Below are 17,577 nucleotides of genomic sequence, written 5' to 3'. Positions count from 1 at the left end.
TGTATGAAAATGATGGCTGGAGCAAAACTTGTTTGACTGTATTACATATAACAAGGAGAGTTCATCTCAAAGTAATGCTCGATTGGAATCCTGTCCCAGGCTGACAAACATGTAGTTTTGTGTGGAACATCCAGTTCAGCTTAGGTTTGGTTTAAAAGGGAAACAAGTGTGACTACTCGTAACTGAGATCATAATCTGTCCAAGATTGTTATGGATTATATTTGTGACTTGAGCCCTCATGAGTAGAAGATTAAGCAAGTATGATGATACTGCGAGCTCCCTGAGGAATCTAGAAGCAAGGGTCCAACTCTTGCTTATTCCTAACCACCATAAGGGTTTTACTTTTTCTGCCAAACTGAGTTGAATAAAAGCTTTCGGATTGGCCAGTAATATTTTTCTGGGGCATAGTTCTTTGTGGATGTTCTGGAAGATGATTGCTTTTTGACATTTTTGCCTTTTCTATTAGTTTGTGGTGAGATCTTAATGCTGTTGAATATTTAGTTTCATGATGACTAGTTAAACAGTATCAATTTCTATTTGTGTAGTATTTATTAAAAAAAAACAACCTGAAAATTTATGTAATTCAAATGAGTTTTGATTGCACTAACCAAAAACATCTTATGATTTTTGAACAGGATGACATCGCCTCGTTTTATAGAATTTGTTTGTAAACATGATGATGTCCTTAAGTGTTTTGTTAACCGGTAAGCTTCAACAAATATGGACCTTGTAATCCACTCCTCTGTTCCTCCCTGACAATAATTCATTTCTTTTCTTCTTACTGAGTTGTATTTTTAGATTGTTGCTGTGATATATGAACAATATGCAATTTAATGGTCTTGCTTGAACTCAAGGGAGTGTAGATTGATGATTCAGAGCTCAGACTTAAATGAACTCTTGTGCATATTTAAGTGATCTATTTGTAAGATTCGTGAGCAAAATCTATTTCACAGAGCAACAGAGTAATTTGATGAATGGATTCTTTCCTTATATTTGTTCCAAATAAGGCCTTCTCTTTTAAGGCAGATGAATTCTTTCATTCTTCCTCAAATGTGTGATGACTTAAAGGAGTCCAGACCATCTTCGTACAGTTGGCTGTTTCCAGAGTTTCTCTGGGACTGCCGGGTTTATAACCTTTCTTCTGTGTGGGAAGCTGCTTCTAATCCTTCCATGTTTAACAGATGAGATAGAGTAAGTTGTTTGGAAACAAGAGTGAGGAAAAAGTGATAAAATAGAAGAATCTCTTGAAACTTGTCTATATGATTAATTGCATTGTTTCTTTATACAGACTTTTTGCATCATGAAGCATTGTTATTAATTCTCTAACAGCTTCTAACCTGTTTTTCTTTCAGAAATCCCAAAATAATTTTTGATCACTTTCATTTTCTTCTGGAGTGTCCTGAACTAATGTCCAGATTTATGCACATCATAAAAGCTCAGGTAACTGTCAGGAGGTGCTTAGTTACAACTTACATGAATATACAAAGGGTTTAAAAAAAAATAAAAATTAAAGAAAATCTCTTTGGGGAGGATGAAAGAACTGAACATGGCCTCTAGTGCTTTTGAATCTGTAATGTGGAAAGATAGTATTAAACAGACATGGCAGCCAGATTCCTGTATTCATAATTCTCTAAAATATATAGGTGAGTCCATTTGAGATAACCAATCCTGGATGTGTCTTACAATTCCAACTTTCAATTAAAGAGAGAAATTTCTGTTTTTAAATCTTCTTGTGCACATCTAATAGATTGAACTTTAAAATGCTTTTTTTCCCCCTGAATGACTTACATTTTGAGATAAACCAGAGGATAAATACTTCACTATTACTTGATTTAGATATAGTTAGTGGCAGCTCCTTTAGTGAAACTTCATGTTGTCTTGTTGTCTGTTTCAATAGCTTTATTTCCTTAGTTGTGAACCATACTGTGCTTTTATTTTTAAAGATAAATTGCATTTATTAATTCAGTTCCATTTTTGAGACATGGTGTAGGAGTATTGTTTATTAATTCTTTTGCTGAAATATGTGTTTTTAAAACTCACTACCTATGAATAATGAGGAGACCCTGAGAACTGGTACCCTGTTTGTTAGATCAACTCATGTACATGCTGTGAATTTCAGGGGATGAGAACGGCTATACTTGTGTCATATCTGCCTTGAAAGAGCTGCAGAATGTCAATATAAACATTGAGTCAAACAAGTTGGAACCTTCTCACCTAGGAACTACTTTGTAAGGTTTCTGATTCCCTTGGGCTGTTTTATATTGCCATTGAACCTTATTGCAAATAGGGCTGGTTTACATCACTTGTGCTTCTGTGCTCAACTGTGGTTGATTATCAGTAGTTTTACAGAAGCCAGTGACTCATGTCTTATCTAAGTTCCTTCATGCCCTCCCCTAAGCTGTAAGAAGTTTTGTGCTATTTTTCTCTTCTCTGGAAAACTGTAATAGCTATTTCTGGATAGCTGGTGGTCCAGTCTTTCTGCAGACCCAACTTCAGCAAACATTCAAGCAAATCTCTAGTCCTTTCTTCTTCCCAAAATACTGCATATTAGGGTAATTCTGCACACCTCAAAAATTAATTGAGAATTATGCATAGCCATCTGCTTATGGGAGAGGAATTATTCAGGGGAATGGATGTGTATGATATGGTTTGCACCTTGTTTTGTAGCCATTTAAAGATCGCTGTGAATGGTTCTATGAACATCTGCACGCCGGACAGCCAGATTCAGACATGGTGCACAGGCCTGTCAATGAAAATGACATACTTCTGGTTCACAGAGGTATTGTGTTCTAAATGGAATTAGTGTGTCTTTGAAAGATAATGAATAAAGATGAAAAAATTAATTGGTATTTTATCTTTAGACTCTATTTTTAGGAGTAGCTGTGAAGTTGTGTCTAAAGCAAACTGTGCGAAATTAAAGCAGGGGATTGCTGTGAGATTTCATGGAGAAGAAGGCATGGTGGGTAAAAGTGCATGGTTTTCTTTTATGGAATTTTCATATGGAAATATTAATTCTCATTCACAAGTGTGGTTTTGAACTAAAGCCTATTTTAAAATTACTTTAGAAGAAATACAGCATACTGTATATACAGTTACTCAGCATAACTATTGAGTGGAAGTTTTGTGTACTAATATATTTTGTTCTCTTGACATGCAGGGACAGGGTGTAGTGCGTGAATGGTTTGATATCTTATCCAGTGAAATAGTTAACCCAGATTATGCCTTGTTTACCCAGTCAGCTGATGGTATGTCTCTGCCGTTTCTTATTTTTATTCCCCTAAGTTATGGGTGTCATTTTTTATAAAAGCGCTTCTGTAATCCAAAAAATCTGTGTAGAGGCATAGATTATTTCATGAAAGCTAAAAGGAGAGGTTCAGGACTGCCTGTCTTCTCCAAGGAGACTAGGACTGGACTGTCTCATGCCTGTATCTGGCTGGACACAGATAAAAGGAAGTAGTTATATTCTCGTCCTTCCTTTGAGCATGTTTACAAGTTGATAGAAGCAAAGCCCATTAGAATGAGTACAACATGGATATAGCAATATAGTAAGATGGAGGACCAAATTTAGCAGTTGGTAATTACCTTTTTATTGATGATAATTATTTCAGAACAGTACCTTGGAGAGTGGCTAAGCAGTATTGTTGTAGTAAGCTGTCATTACATTCTAAGACATTTCTTTCTGACATCTTTTTTGTGTAAACAAAAAACCCCAAACAGACTTTCAAAACCCTGAGATAAAACTCTTGCAGTATTTTCAGATGCTTAGTGTGTTGATAAATAAAAGCTTAATTAAAAAAGAATTATAGTAGAACATGATAATATTTTTGCTTTATAGGAACAACTTTCCAGCCGAACAGCAACTCTTCTGTAAATCCAGATCATTTGAACTACTTCCGTTTCGCAGGCCAGATCCTGGGGCTGGCTCTGAATCACAGGCAGCTGGTGAACATCTACTTCACAAGGTCATTCTACAAACATATTCTTGGTATGGTTTTATTAAAGTCCTGCTTATTAGTCATAACAGTTGTCTCAGTAGTAAGCCTTCCCCGTTTTTACTTTTGTGTGCGTGTTAAAAGTGAAAAAGCTTTGGAAATTCATGTCTTGCTAGTCTTTTGTGTACATCAGAGTCACAACAATTCTTTGCATCTCAGTTGTGACATTTTTTGTTGTTCTGAATAGTGTCATTCTTGAGAAATGAAAATAATTGTTCCCTAGTTAAGACAGACAAAGTTGAGAATGTTTGTGTACTCTGGCAAAAATCTATCAGGCATTCTTGATCATGTCTGAAATTCTTCACTTGTGTAGTGGTTCTTTTTTCAAACGTGAGACCCTGCTGTTGAAAACCTCTCTGTCTACCTATTCCAACAAATACTACTTATTCCCAAAGTAGGGTTTCAGAACTAATGCAGATTCATCCTGTCTTCTTAATGAGAGGAGTTAATTCCTATGCTTTTACTGTAACATTCAGGAGGATTGGACAGACATTTTTGTAGAAATGTAACTTTTTTAGTAAAGGATATGCTCTGTTAGTTAATGGTATCTGTGGTCTAGGGCTCTTTTCTGCTCTTCAAGAACATTTGTGCCTCTTGATTGCTGAACAAAATGCCCCTCTTCTGCATTGTCATGAAAAAACTTCTCTTGAAAGAAGATTCCAAGTACATTCTTGTTACTCCTCCAAGTACATAAATTTATTTGCTGTTATATGCAGAATTTCCTTTGTGTTTGATCGCTCATCTTTGGAAATATAAGGTACCTTGATGGTTTTCTGTAGTCATTTTGTCTGCCTATGGTCTCCATGTGATGCTCGCTGAGTTCCAGGACAGATTAACTCTCAACTTCAAGTTTAGTGTTTATCTTCCCTGAAAGTGTTCGGAGAATACTTGCAGTTCCTTGAAAGTGCAGGCTCAGTCATTTTTGTGAAGATCTTCACAGAGGAGTGTATTTTACTTCTGTCCCCCAGTACTGCTTTCTGTGGCAGGAGAGTGACTATGCTGGGCAGGGGCCAGTGGAGCACTGCCAGTTTGCAGCAGCATCATGTTGGCAGTGCTTCATCAGGCTCTCCTAGTTACTGATCTTCACACAGGAAAGTCTAATGCATCATGGCCTGCCACAGTTTGGTGCTGACTTAAGCCTTGGCCTCTGACATCAAGAGTGAGTAGAAGAATCATGAGTGATTTGGGGTTGAAGGGATCTCAGATACCTTGGGCAGGGACACCTTCCTCTAGACCAGGTTGCTCAAAGCCCTGTACAGTTTGGTCTTGGAACACTTCCAGGGATGGGGCATCCACAGCTTCTCTGGGCAACCTATTCCAGTGCCTCATCACTCCCACAGTAAAGAAATTCTTCCTAATGTTTAATCTGAATTTATTGTCTTTCAGATTTAAACCATTCCCTCTTGTCCTGTCACTACTTGCCCGTGTAAAAAGTCCCTCTCCTGCTGTATTGTAGGCCACCTTCTGGTACTGGAAGGCTGCTTGAAGGTCTCCCTGGAGGCTTATTTTCTCCAGGCTGAAACAAGTCCAACTGTCTCAGCCTTCAGTCTTCATAGGTGAGGTGCTCCAGCCATCTGATCATCATTGTAGCCTCATCTGGACTTGCTCCAACAGGTCTGTGTCCTTATGTTGGGGCCCCAGAGCTGGATGCAGTACTCCAGATGGGGTCATATGAGTGCGAGGTAGCGGGGCAGAATCATCACCTTTGACCTTCTGGCCATGCTGCCTTCATTGCTGTGAATAGCACTCACAGGCTAATTTCCTTTTGATGTATTCACAAAAAAGAAAATCTTATTTTTCTGCTGTTCAGTGTTACCTTGAGAATAGTGAAATGTTGTTCTTGTTACCTCTTTTGGAAATGACTGTGGATGATTTTTTTACTAGTTTTGGCTTGTGTTAATATGCTTGATTTGTTGGTTTCTGATTTGAGAAGATGACCTATTACTTATAGAATAACTATTCAAACCAAGCAGCTGTCATTAGTCTCTGTTAATAAGGTCTAACTGTTCTTAGTAAGGTCTTGTCATTCCAAGATTCTGTTTTACAGGCATCCTGGAACTTTCTAGAGGTTTATACACATTCAACTTGTTTAAGGTCAAAAATATATATATTTTTTTTAATCGCTTCTTATTACTTATCAGAGACAAAGAACTGGAAAAATTAAACCCCTATTTCTCCAAGTAGTTGCTTTTTCTGTCTCAGTCACTGTGATTTATTTAAACCTTTCCAAGGCCTTTTCCATCAGCTTTGCACATCTCCTATCTTCTTGTTCAAGGAATCAGAGTTTCACAGCAGTGGGTTCTCCTAAGTGGATCTGTTTTATTTTTGCTAGCTCTTATTCATGCCAAATGCAAGTTATTTGGTTACAGACATAGAAATTCCCTTCAGCTACTTGTCAGGCCTCAAGCAAAGGAGTATGAAATCTCTTGCAGTCTGAGACTGTTTCCCATTCCTTTGGTTTCTCACCTTGCACTGAGATCCTTGTTTCCTGTAGAGAAAATGTATCCATCTGTTGATGCCACTGAAACTACCAGTTGTGTGTGAAGCCCTTTTGAATCTGAGGAACACTGTGAATCTCTTTCAGAGAGGCATCCTGTTTTCAGTCAGCAGACATGATGTGTAAATGCCTTAATTAGAAGCTGAAATTTGTATGAACAAATGTTCATACATTTCTTTGAGACTCAGGTGAGTGCATTATCTTTTTCCACTGTGATGAGTTGAAATATTCCTGCAACAATATTTGATAGGTGAGGAAAGACCATCAACTTACGTGATGACTCAGCCAACACACACCTAATGTGCTTTATAAGGTATTAGATATGCAGTGTGCATGATTTTGTGTGTGTGTGTGTGCTGTGAAACCAAACATTGTTCCATAGGTATGCATGTTTATTAAGGTTGCACTCTATTCCATATGTAGCACAGGGAGAAATACAGTCAGAAGTCAGTAAGACCTCTTAGGTTTTTTTTTTTTGTTTTTTTTTTTTTCACACTTCTTATCCTTCTGCTTAAGCAGGGGAGGAGCAGATGGTTTCTCAAGTGATGTTTTCCAGTTACTTTGTATTTCTTTGTAGATACAGGTACTTTCCATTTTGTAAAGGAAACTTCCACCTCCAGCTTACAAAGATAGGGGACAAATTCTTAACTGTTCTATCTACTCTTATATTCTACTCTATAATAGAAACTAGTCCTTGAAATGGTGCAAACAAAAGTGAAAATTAATTTCTGGGTCAGTGTATTTTGAACTGGAGGCCTTAAAGCCTTAAATAATTAATAAGCTTGTCTCGGAGCTTACCTGTAGTATCTCTTTGAAGTTCTGTGTTGCACAGAAATACCTGCTTCTCACAATTATGCTAAGATAGATTTCTCTTCCTTTTCAAACTACAGGGTCCTCAAGGGTATACAAGAGAAAGATACATAGTATTTTGTGGGATTCAAATTTTGTCATGATAAATCTGATGGAATTTTTTTATAACTGCCTGCTTGAGTCTATTCACAGGTAAAATATCTGTCAACCAAATGACTGAGCTTAGTGCTTTGGTCTCACAACATGCTGACTATGAATGTACTCTCAACACTTGTTGAGTTTCTTCTCTAAAGGAGTCTCTGATTCCTGCTTTTTAGTCTTGTTTTCACACATTTTACATATATCCCTCAGAGACATCATTATTCCCACGTTTTGTGTATCAAATGCACATATGCTTGCTAGTTGACAAAAGTGAAAGTCCTCTGGAAGCTACTAGACAGCTGTTAGATTTTTTGTTTTGAGAGAGATGACAGTGATATTTAATTAGTAAGTTATCTGTCCCTCTCTTAAACTGGAGTGTTGCTTGATTTTGTTTGAAAAACAATGCCTTATAGCTGTGTACACACCATTTCAGCACTTGTCAGCTCTTCCAGGGAATACGATAACATTTTTTACACTTGGATGTTTTGCAGTGGCTTCTAACCTTTGAATTTTTGTTTCTCTGCATCCACAATCCATACTGTGCTAAGGCTTCTACTAACGGGCACCCTTATGACACTGCACAATGCATGGAAGATGGTGAAGGAAGGACAGTGCTTGCCAATAACTTGCTTTTCTCTTAAGCTACTGCTTCTCTCATCCCCTGCCCTCCTGGGAAAATCCTTTTCCCAGATATTCTATCTGTCTTAGTGCAGTTGAAGCATCTATCATGCCAGAATTAATATAATTGAAGTCTGCTTTCCTGTGAAGAGGGTAGCTGCCTTGCCTAAACTAGGGTCACTTTGTTCTGGGCCCATTTGCTCAAGTGTTCTTGAGTGCCATGCCTCTGAAAGGGTTTGTAAATAGGCCCTTTCTGTACCTGGATAGAAGTCAGATTTCTAGCAACTCTCCTTTTAATGATTCTAAATTACTCACAAGTTCACTTTGAAATGTAAAATTCCTATAATAATAATAATAATAATAATTTCTCTCCCGCCCCCTAAGTAATGCTCTGGGGGAAAAGATACTTTTATAGAGAAATACAGTATTCGCATTTCTAAAATTTAGGTAGAAAACTTTAAGACTTTTTAGGAAACCTTTAACGTTTTGTGTTCAGAATGAATGCATGCTTTTACTGAAATCCATTAGTGAACTAAAATTGTGCAAATTGGTTTTGCCTGAGTGGTATGTCATTTGCTTCTCTAGGAGGAAAAACATACAGAGGAAACTTGATTCCGTAGTATTTTAAAAATACAGAGTATGCAGTTCTGCTGTAGTTAGCAACAGTGCCTCTTATTCTCCCTTTTCCTATTACTGCATTATTCTGGTTTCTCTCTAGAGGGCAATCTTTTACCATGTATTAAGTCAGAACCCTTTTTGCTTTATCCTATTTATTTGAGCAGTTTTGTCTTTTCATTTGTTTTTTTTTTTCCTAGGCATACCTGTTAATTATCAGGATGTAGCATCCATTGATCCAGAGTATGCAAAGAACTTGCAGTGGATTTTAGATAATGATATCAGTGATCTGGGTTTAGAGCTGACCTTCTCTGTTGAGACCGATGTGTTTGGAGCAATGGAAGAAGTGCCATTGAAGCCAGGGGGTGCAAGTATACTTGTTACACAAGAAAACAAGGTGAGTATACAGGTTTATTTAGAAGATGGCAGTATAGGAAAAACCATCAGACTGACTTTCTGAATAACTGGAAGGATGAATGGTATACCTGTTTTGAAGAAAATATGAAAAAATTACAGTTGCCAGCACTTTCCCCCTTTTCTCGATTAGCATGTTATGTAAATAGTACTGCTTAAAATCTTTGGAAGAGTTCAGATTAGAGGTTCTTCTTTCTGACAGACCTGTGGAAGTGAAAGAAGATCGATTTAAACCTTTATTTTAAAGGTTACAGATAGTACTAGAATTATGTCTTGGGTATAAAAACCAAGAATGTAGAACAGTAGCAATTGCTAAACATAAAATTATAGGTAATGTTGTAAAGTGTGCTGCCTGCTAGGCCAGTCTATAGCACTGGATTGCTCTAATTAACATGCAGATAATGGATAGAGTAAAAATCTGCAGGAAGCTTTTTTAGCATTTGCAAGTCACTTGATGTGTATGGGAAACAATCTACTTTTAAAATTTACTTTAATAGTAACAGGTTGAAAAGCCCCCACTTCTTCTGCAGCATTAATTAAAAAAAAAGAAATATGGGAAAACACGGCTAGATTTTGAAAGTTGTCTAGAAATTGTAATAAACATTGAATCTAAATGAATCCTGCAGTTACTGACTAAACAGTTCTGAGTAACTGCAGGAGTGCAACGAGTAGACCTGCAGTTTTTTGTGATGTTGACTCTTGGTCCTACTGTGTTCTGATTTTTATTTGTGTTGGGCTGGCTGAGCCTGTTCTCTGTGCTCAGTGAGTATTTGGCTTCAGGAGTAGTGTCTACAGCTGCTGCACTGGGGAACAGCCACTTGGTGTCAGCCTTTGCTGCAAGGACATTGCAATTTTTGGTGGAGCAATTGGCACTGGATTCTTGTAGCCTTAATGCTCATTGTCATTAAGGCAGAGTGTCATTCCAGTAGCAGGAATATGTATTATTAGCCTGATTCTGCACTGATTCTTGCAATACAGTCGTTTGTGAAAGAACACAGGTGGCAAAACAAGTCTGATTGTGAAGGTAGTGGATGCTTAATTTCTTTATGTTGGTGGAGAAAGCAAAGATGTTGATTCTTGTATCTGGTCAGTCTTAGCTTCTCAGTATATAAAAAAAGATGCATTTAACATAAATTGTAGTTTCATAACAACTATTTAAGACTTTTCAATAAACAAAATTTTAGCATAAAATTAGATGTTTGCCCACATGGGGGTACTACCCAGTAGCAGCTTAATTTGCTCTCTTAACTTGACAGCTGGGGCACAGTCTGAAAAGGTGATTGAAAATGTGTGGGGGAGATGCCTTTGTTCTATCTCATCAAGCCTTCATCAGCATGGCAGGAGGGGACTAGAGTTTGTGTAGCTTTGAAAGGTGATAAGAAAGAGGTGACTCTGGTGGTAGCTTTGAAATTTGAAGTTGCAAAATGTGAACTCAAAAAACATCTCTAAGATGGCACTGTTTTGTTCACTGGCAAAGCTCTTGGCCAAGTTGTTGAAAGGTGGAGATGTGTATGTTAGTGGTTTTGGGGGGATTTTTTTCATTTTTGTTTAATTTGACATAGTTTTGCAGTATGTTTTAGCTTAGCTGTTTTGTCAGTTTAAATGGGAATGTGTCTACTTCAATAAAAAAAATCTCTTTCTCCTGCAAGTGATATTTTTTTTTCTGCCTTACCCAAGGAATAATAGATCACTGTTTAAAACTCATTGTATTTATTACACCTCTGGGAGAAGAAAATTTAGCTTCTAAAAGAATTTGCAGTGTATGCACACTAGCAGATTACCTGTTACAATTAAATTATGAATGAGTCTTTATCCCTTAAAAAGCCCAAACAACAAACACATACACAAAAAAATTCCCTGTGCCAAAACCAAACATACCCTTGCCCCTCCCTGCACAGAAACCACACAAACGGTCCCTTTCTTTTATTGAAAGCTGAAACAGAATAAATGCACTAGTAGTAAGAGCTATTTGTAAAATGTATTTTCTCGGAATGGGGTAATTTTCTTTTTTTATATTGACTGTGTAATAGGTGAATGGTTGTGGGACAATTAGATGATGCAAAAATTCATGTCTTGCAATTGCTGTGTCCATGTAACCCAGCTGAAATACAGTTATAGCTTGGTTCAAATGCCTTTTGTCATGGTAATGGAGAGACTTGAAAGGGAAAAAGTCAGCCTTTGTCCTGAATTTATCTTTGCTCTTTGCTGTGTATCATTTTGCAGATTTCTACTTTTTAGGAAAAAAATAAAATTAGGCCTAGTCAAAGTTTGACTATTTTTGTATTAAAGAATGGAGCAGGTCTCCACAATCCTATGGCTTTCTTTGTCCCCCCAGAACCTGTCTGTGAGCTGGCCATTCTGTCTGGCAGTAAAATAGTAGTTTTTTTTTTTCCCAGGCAGCTTTAAAATGGAGCTGCTCTCTGAATCTGAAAATCATCATAACCATTGATCCTTGTCTCACAGTATATGAGACTGTGAAATCGAGGAAGCATGATCTCTGCTTTATTTACCTCAAAGTAAAATATAGAACAACCCCTGAACTAAACTAGACTTTGTCATTATATTTGTGATGCCTGTCTAATGTGTATTCAATCAAATCTCCCTTCCTTAAAGAAGGCTTCATCATAACTTTATGTGCTGTGTAGGAATGCATATGTAGATCTGAAGTGATGTAGATATTTCTGGTTTGTAATGTGCTCCTAAGGCTTCAGAGGGGAATAAAATGTAAATGAAGTGCACAGAAAGCAAAACAAATTGATCAGGTTGTTTACTGACATGTATTATGTAAATTCTGTGCTACAGGTCTTTCATCATGTGCCTTTGCTGATAGCCAGGATGCCTGGCAGTTCCAGGCTATTTTAAACATTTCTTGTTGCACCTAAAGTGCAGCAGATGCTTTCTCTCATAATTAAAGTGTTCAATGTAGTATTTTGTCATGCATAAAATAAGTAATTTTTTTAAGTTGATTTTTGAAAGTAAGATTGTGAATTTTTCTTTCCACAACACTGTTTTTCTGAGTAGCCCAAATTACATAAGAACAGTTTAAGAGATGTAAAACATGCATTTCTGATCATTGGAGACAGCCAGTATTTTGAATCTTGATATTGTAAAAATTTCTGATTTCTTCTGTATTCACAGATTGTCTTTTGTCTAGTGCAGTTAATCTCCTTTGGCTGCCTCTCAGTCCTCAGAGAAGGGAGGTATCTTCAGCTCCACTGATAATAGAAGCAACCTGGGGAGATTACTACATTGAAACTAGGTTTTTGGGAGCAGTACTGCAGTTGAAGATACTATTAGGTCACATTCCTCTTCTTCAGAGTGCTTCACAAATTAATTGTTCTCTCAATCCTATAAAATGGTGATAATGCATTTAAAAGTATTTTTCAACTGCAAAGCAAACAACCCCTCTGTACAGCTGTGAATGTAAGGAGCTGCCTTTAAAAAATATTCTTCTGTTTTGAAATGTTTCATACTTCATTCTGTTTTTCTGAAAGGGAGAAAAGAAGAAATGCTTGGTTGCTTTTAGCAGGTTCAGAACCTAAAAGTTTGGTTTGAAGTATTTTTAAATAAAAAATCAAAGTAGTGTTTTCATAAGATTTTTTCTTGAAGGAAGTTATAGTTGAGATGATTTAATTGGGAGATACATTTCATGATTTTCTTATCAAAAGTCATGATTACGAAGTCAAAGCATTTCTTTAAACAGAGTACTTTAAATAATCTAGGAATGAATTTTGTTTTCATGTAGAAAACTCTTTTCTTGAGTAAAGAAACTTTATTAAACTTCTGTAATTTGGTCGGGGTAGATGAGACATGTTTGTAGAATTTAAATGTAGGCACTTTTCCCTTCTAAAAGGCACTTGTCTCCTTCTAAAAGACTTCTTCCATTAACACCTCCTAGGCTTTTGTGTTCTCAACAAAAGCAAAGTTCTGGTGGATTCCTTTCCTGACTGGCATCTTTTAAAGGAAATGGAGCCCACAGATCTCTAAAGCCTGTTATAGTCTATTCTCTGGCTATGGTAGAAATTGTTTTCTGGTGTTTTTCTTTTTTAAAAATTAAGGAGATTTTTCAAGACTTTCTTAAAAAAAATGAAATTCTTAAGACTAATTACCTCTGCAGGCTTTATTTTGTATTATTTTAGGATTCCAGAGACAGGGGGGGAAAGCAAGGAAGCTTTTTGGCTCACAGATATTCTTTCAGAAGTTAGCCCTTTTTCCTGAGTAATGTGAGCTTGCTTAAATAGTGTTTTTTGCCTATAAACATTGATGTGTTTATTCCATTAGTTGAGTTTAATGGAGGTTGTATTAGATGTGGGCATAATAAATTAAGTTTTATTTACTTCCTTTGTCTTAGTCTGAGTCCCTGTTTTTTGACTGGCTTATGTAACAATTCAAGCACTTCTGTTTTGAAATTGTCTTAGGAAGGAATGTGGAAGAGCAGAAGGGGCTTATTTTAGGTTGCTTCCACATGAAAAATGCAAAGGGACTCTTACTGCCTTACAGTGGAGGAGATTTGTGATGCAATGAGGACTGCATTTGTATTTGAGTGAGTTTGAGCACTGTGTGGTTTTTCTGGGGTCGATCTTAATATTGTTTTCTGCGTTGCAGGCTGAGTATGTCCAGCTTGTGACAGAACTCAGAATGACAAGAGCCATTCAGCCTCAGATAAATGCCTTTTTACAAGGCTTCCATATGTTCATTCCACCATCTTTGATCCAACTTTTTGATGAATATGAACTGGTAAGCAGAAATGCATATGTATTTTTATACACTTTTTTTCAGCATACTTCATCAGCAGTGTAAATGATGTAGAAGTAAAACTCAGTGACCACAAAATAAAGATTTTGTAGCTTTCACATGGGCTTTGCTTCCTGGGCATCTAACAGTGAGGATCTCATGATGTGTATTCCTGCTTTTTCTAATTACTCAGGATTACCATCTTCCTGAAACTTAACATGGCAGAAATAAATGTCTTAAATTGTAATTTCAGTATGGAATCAGCATGTTGTGGCCTTTAAGTCTTTGCATATTTTCCTTGAGGAGGACAGAAATCCTTTAAGAGTAAGGAGATGCTATTGTCTTTACTTTTTTTTGAGTCACAGAGTGAAATTCTGGTAAATTTTTTGGTGGTTTCAGCTTCTGTAATCAACAAATCTCAAATTTTCTCTGAAGTTATGTCAAGACTCAGAGATTTATTCTTTTAGGTTCTTTGGCAATAATTATTCTCTCTTGCTAGTGCATACTTAAATTAAACAGATTATGTGAAGTTGCCTGAATTCATGAATCTCCATGTATTAAAATTTAGTCGTGGGTTCCATAAAGTTGCAATAAACTGAAACAGCACTGTAAGCTTTATACTTCTTAAAACATTTGTTCTTTAATCTTGAAATAAGTGGTTAGGCAGGAGAACTAATCACAACCTGTGTGCTTCTTCTGAAGGAGCTTTTGTTGTCTGGCATGCCAGAAATTGATGTGAATGACTGGTTAAAAAATACGGAATATACCAGTGGCTATGAGAGAGGGGACCAAGTTATTCAGGTAAAATTATTTATTTGGTTTTCTTTTTTTTTTTTTTTTTTTCTTAAATATAGCCTATTTAATCCAAAAGATGTGTTGTGTTTTTTTTTTTTTTGGTTTTTTTTTTTTTTTTGTCATTATCTGTGTGTGTTTGTGAAAGCTTATTTTGGCTGAAATTTGTGGAGGTTTTTTAATATTGTATTTCTACATTAAATTACTTAAATATGCATGAATTTGGTACAAAAAATTCCATATTTTAAGTAGCTAACTCAGATATTTGTTGTTTCATCAGCATATTTTCAAGTGCTACCAGTGTTTAATGGAAAATACAAACTAACTTTTTTGTCATTTAGTGGTTCTGGGACGTGGTGGAAGAGCTATCTCAGGAAGAGAGAGTGCTACTATTACAGTTTGTTACTGGCAGGTGAGAGCCTCTTCTGCAAGAACAAATACATTGTCTAGGTACTCTGAAATAAAACAGGAGACTTGAGAGACCATAAATGATCATCTAGAAGCTGTTTTGCATACTGCTATAGGTTGATCAAAGTAGAGGAAGTGTGTGTTAATACTTCTGCTGTGTTGCCTGCAAGGTGATTGATTATGTATTTATTATACTTGAGTACTTTGCAAGAGGCCTTTGTTGCTGTCCAGGCTGTTCTTGACAAAGCCATAGTGAATTTAACTGAGCTTTATATTCTTGCTTCTGTTGCATATTTATGTGACTCTTGGCTTTTCCAGTAATCAGCTGAGGCTGTAATATATAAAATAAGTAGGTATCACTTCAGTCAGTGTACACAGAATATCCTTCTCCTCAAGCTGAGTTGAATTTAACATTAGTTCAGTGTGTCAAGAGAAGTAAAGATGTAACTTTATGGAAGCCTGTCTGCTTTATAAAGGTTTTCTGTCCTAAATCTATTAGTTCTCTAGGGAAAGCCACTTTTATTTCCCTTATGGTTTGGGAGCAGTGAGGGAATGTTGTAGCAATAAATGCCCCTGTGAGCTGGGTGAGTTGCTGAGCTTGTGGGTAAGGACATTTCACAAAGTCATAAATGTGACACCTGAGTTGTGAAATCCAGTCTTTTTCTGGTAGCAGGCAGAGATCACACCATCTTCTTAGTTTGTTGTTCCCTTAATATTCTAGGAGTAGTTCACCTTTTGTGTATAAGTTTTGTGGTTAAGCAATGGTAAAATAAAAATTAGGATCATCAAAACTACCTTTTATATTAAGGAATTTCACAGTCACAGATGTATCATCAAATGGCCCGATCTCCAAATTCTATTAGTTTCATTTGATTTATTATGAATTTCCTTGGTTTTAGGGATCATGGATGATTTAAGAAGCTAGTTGTATGCATGTTGATCTTTTTGTCCTCTGAAGAAATGATTCTGAAGTTGTAACTGCACATATGTGGCATGCCAACTGCTGGTCTTTCATTTTTAGTGGACTGGTCTATTTCTAAATCTAGACAGCAACCAAAGATCTTTAAAATGTAAGCTCATGTTTCAAATGCTTCTTAAAACATTCCAAATGATGCTGAAGTGGAATTCAGTATTTTCACAGCATTTGGGCTAATCTACTAGATTCTAAGGGAGGCTTTCTATCAAGTAAACAGTTACACTGTCTGATTAATACGTGCATCAGCATCATTTGTTTTGGTCCCAAATCTATCTTGTTCTTACCCATTTTCTTGTTAGCAGGAAAGAAATTTTTGGTGTGGCTTTAAGAACTCTGGTCTTGAATTTAAAACCAATCTGCTCAGGATTTTTTTCTTCTGTATCAGCTAGGAGGAGCTCTTTGTTTTTTCTTCAGAGTTTGAAATGCAATAGATATATTTTTCCATAAATATTTAACTTTTTAAAGTTACCTCTAATAGTGATATGCAGCTGGCATTTTTGCACATAAGTCCATAGGCAGTCCTATTTTCTTTTAAATGGAAGATTCAGATGCTGACTTTTCTGAGAGCCTAGTACAGTAGTCAGGCTGGTATCTTAAGTAAAATTTTACATTAAAAGTATACCTGATTTCAAACAATGATATTTTTCTTGCCTTAGTGAAGAATTTGTTTCTATGGGTACTGGTTGGTTGGCTACATTTAAAAGCCTTTTTTTCTCTCCATTTCTCTTTAATCTCTTCTGTGCATTCACTTACTTGATTTTTCTGGTGTGTGTGAAGTGGAACTATTCTTTCTTTCCAATCAAAGACTGTGAAATTAATCTAGTGAATTAAATAAAATACGTCGATTTATGATTATGTTTTCATTGTTTCTTTGACATCTCTAAATATTTTTTAGACTTCGCCTTTTGTCTTCTCTTTCTCTCTTTCTCTTATGAAGTTTTGCTTTGGTAGTTTCAGTGGAGATAGCATTTTATTTGTCATTAATACCAATTTTGAGACATCTTTTAATAGTAATTGTCTTGAGCGAAGTTTGAACGTATTTGAAGGTCTTAGCACACTCAAGAAAATGCTTAAATGTTTTTGTGGCCCATGTTTGGGATCTGAACGTTCACTTACGATGCCATTTATTCTTTCTCAGCTAACAGCTGCTTGAGATGATATTGCCAATTCTAGAAGCTTTTAGTTTTCTCCCTTTTGATCTGTTTGGTATTTAGAATAGTATTTGGCTAATTTATTGTTAATTCTCCATTGGCAACTTCTGATGAGTTTTTTAGTGAACAGTTAGAAGGAAGTGTTGACAGCTGGATAGATTCTAAATGATAAATTCTACTTTATTTGTATTCTACAGCTGCAAAGATTGTATAGAACTTCTTTGGGGACTGGAGTTTTGGTTAAGCAATAAGCAATATGCTTATGCTCTTTTAAGAAAAATTCAGCGTTGTTGTTAAATGTGAAAGATGTATGTGTCTACTGTCACATAAGAGTAAGAAAACATAAAGAAACAAGCTTAAAATCTCTTCTACAGTGTTTTCATTCTAAGGAAATTTATGCAAAACTTGTCAGTGGAAAAATAGGTAAAG

General features: G+C 36.2%; 1 protein-coding gene across 4 annotated transcripts in view; it reads left to right on the top strand.

The window, feature by feature from the left end:
* Positions 1 to 17,577, top strand: part of HACE1 (HECT domain and ankyrin repeat containing E3 ubiquitin protein ligase 1) — a 48,053-nt gene that overhangs the window by 26,155 nt on the left and 4,321 nt on the right. For all 4 annotated transcript variants that reach the window (XM_056487721.1, XM_056487720.1, XM_056487722.1 and 1 more), the window contains 10 exons: positions 636 to 704; positions 1,353 to 1,440; positions 2,668 to 2,779; positions 2,862 to 2,959; positions 3,158 to 3,245; positions 3,836 to 3,985; positions 8,874 to 9,070; positions 13,693 to 13,824; positions 14,524 to 14,622; positions 14,955 to 15,025. In XM_056487721.1, the coding sequence (XP_056343696.1) occupies positions 636 to 704; positions 1,353 to 1,440; positions 2,668 to 2,779; positions 2,862 to 2,959; positions 3,158 to 3,245; positions 3,836 to 3,985; positions 8,874 to 9,070; positions 13,693 to 13,824; positions 14,524 to 14,622; positions 14,955 to 15,025 (1,104 nt within the window). The remainder of the gene's footprint in view (positions 1 to 635; positions 705 to 1,352; positions 1,441 to 2,667; positions 2,780 to 2,861; positions 2,960 to 3,157; positions 3,246 to 3,835; positions 3,986 to 8,873; positions 9,071 to 13,692; positions 13,825 to 14,523; positions 14,623 to 14,954; positions 15,026 to 17,577) is intronic.

Source organism: Oenanthe melanoleuca, chromosome 3, assembly GCF_029582105.1.
Source record: "Oenanthe melanoleuca isolate GR-GAL-2019-014 chromosome 3, OMel1.0, whole genome shotgun sequence".
Lineage (NCBI taxonomy): Eukaryota > Metazoa > Chordata > Aves > Passeriformes > Muscicapidae > Oenanthe > Oenanthe melanoleuca.
This window is presented reverse-complemented; position numbering and strand designations above follow the sequence as displayed.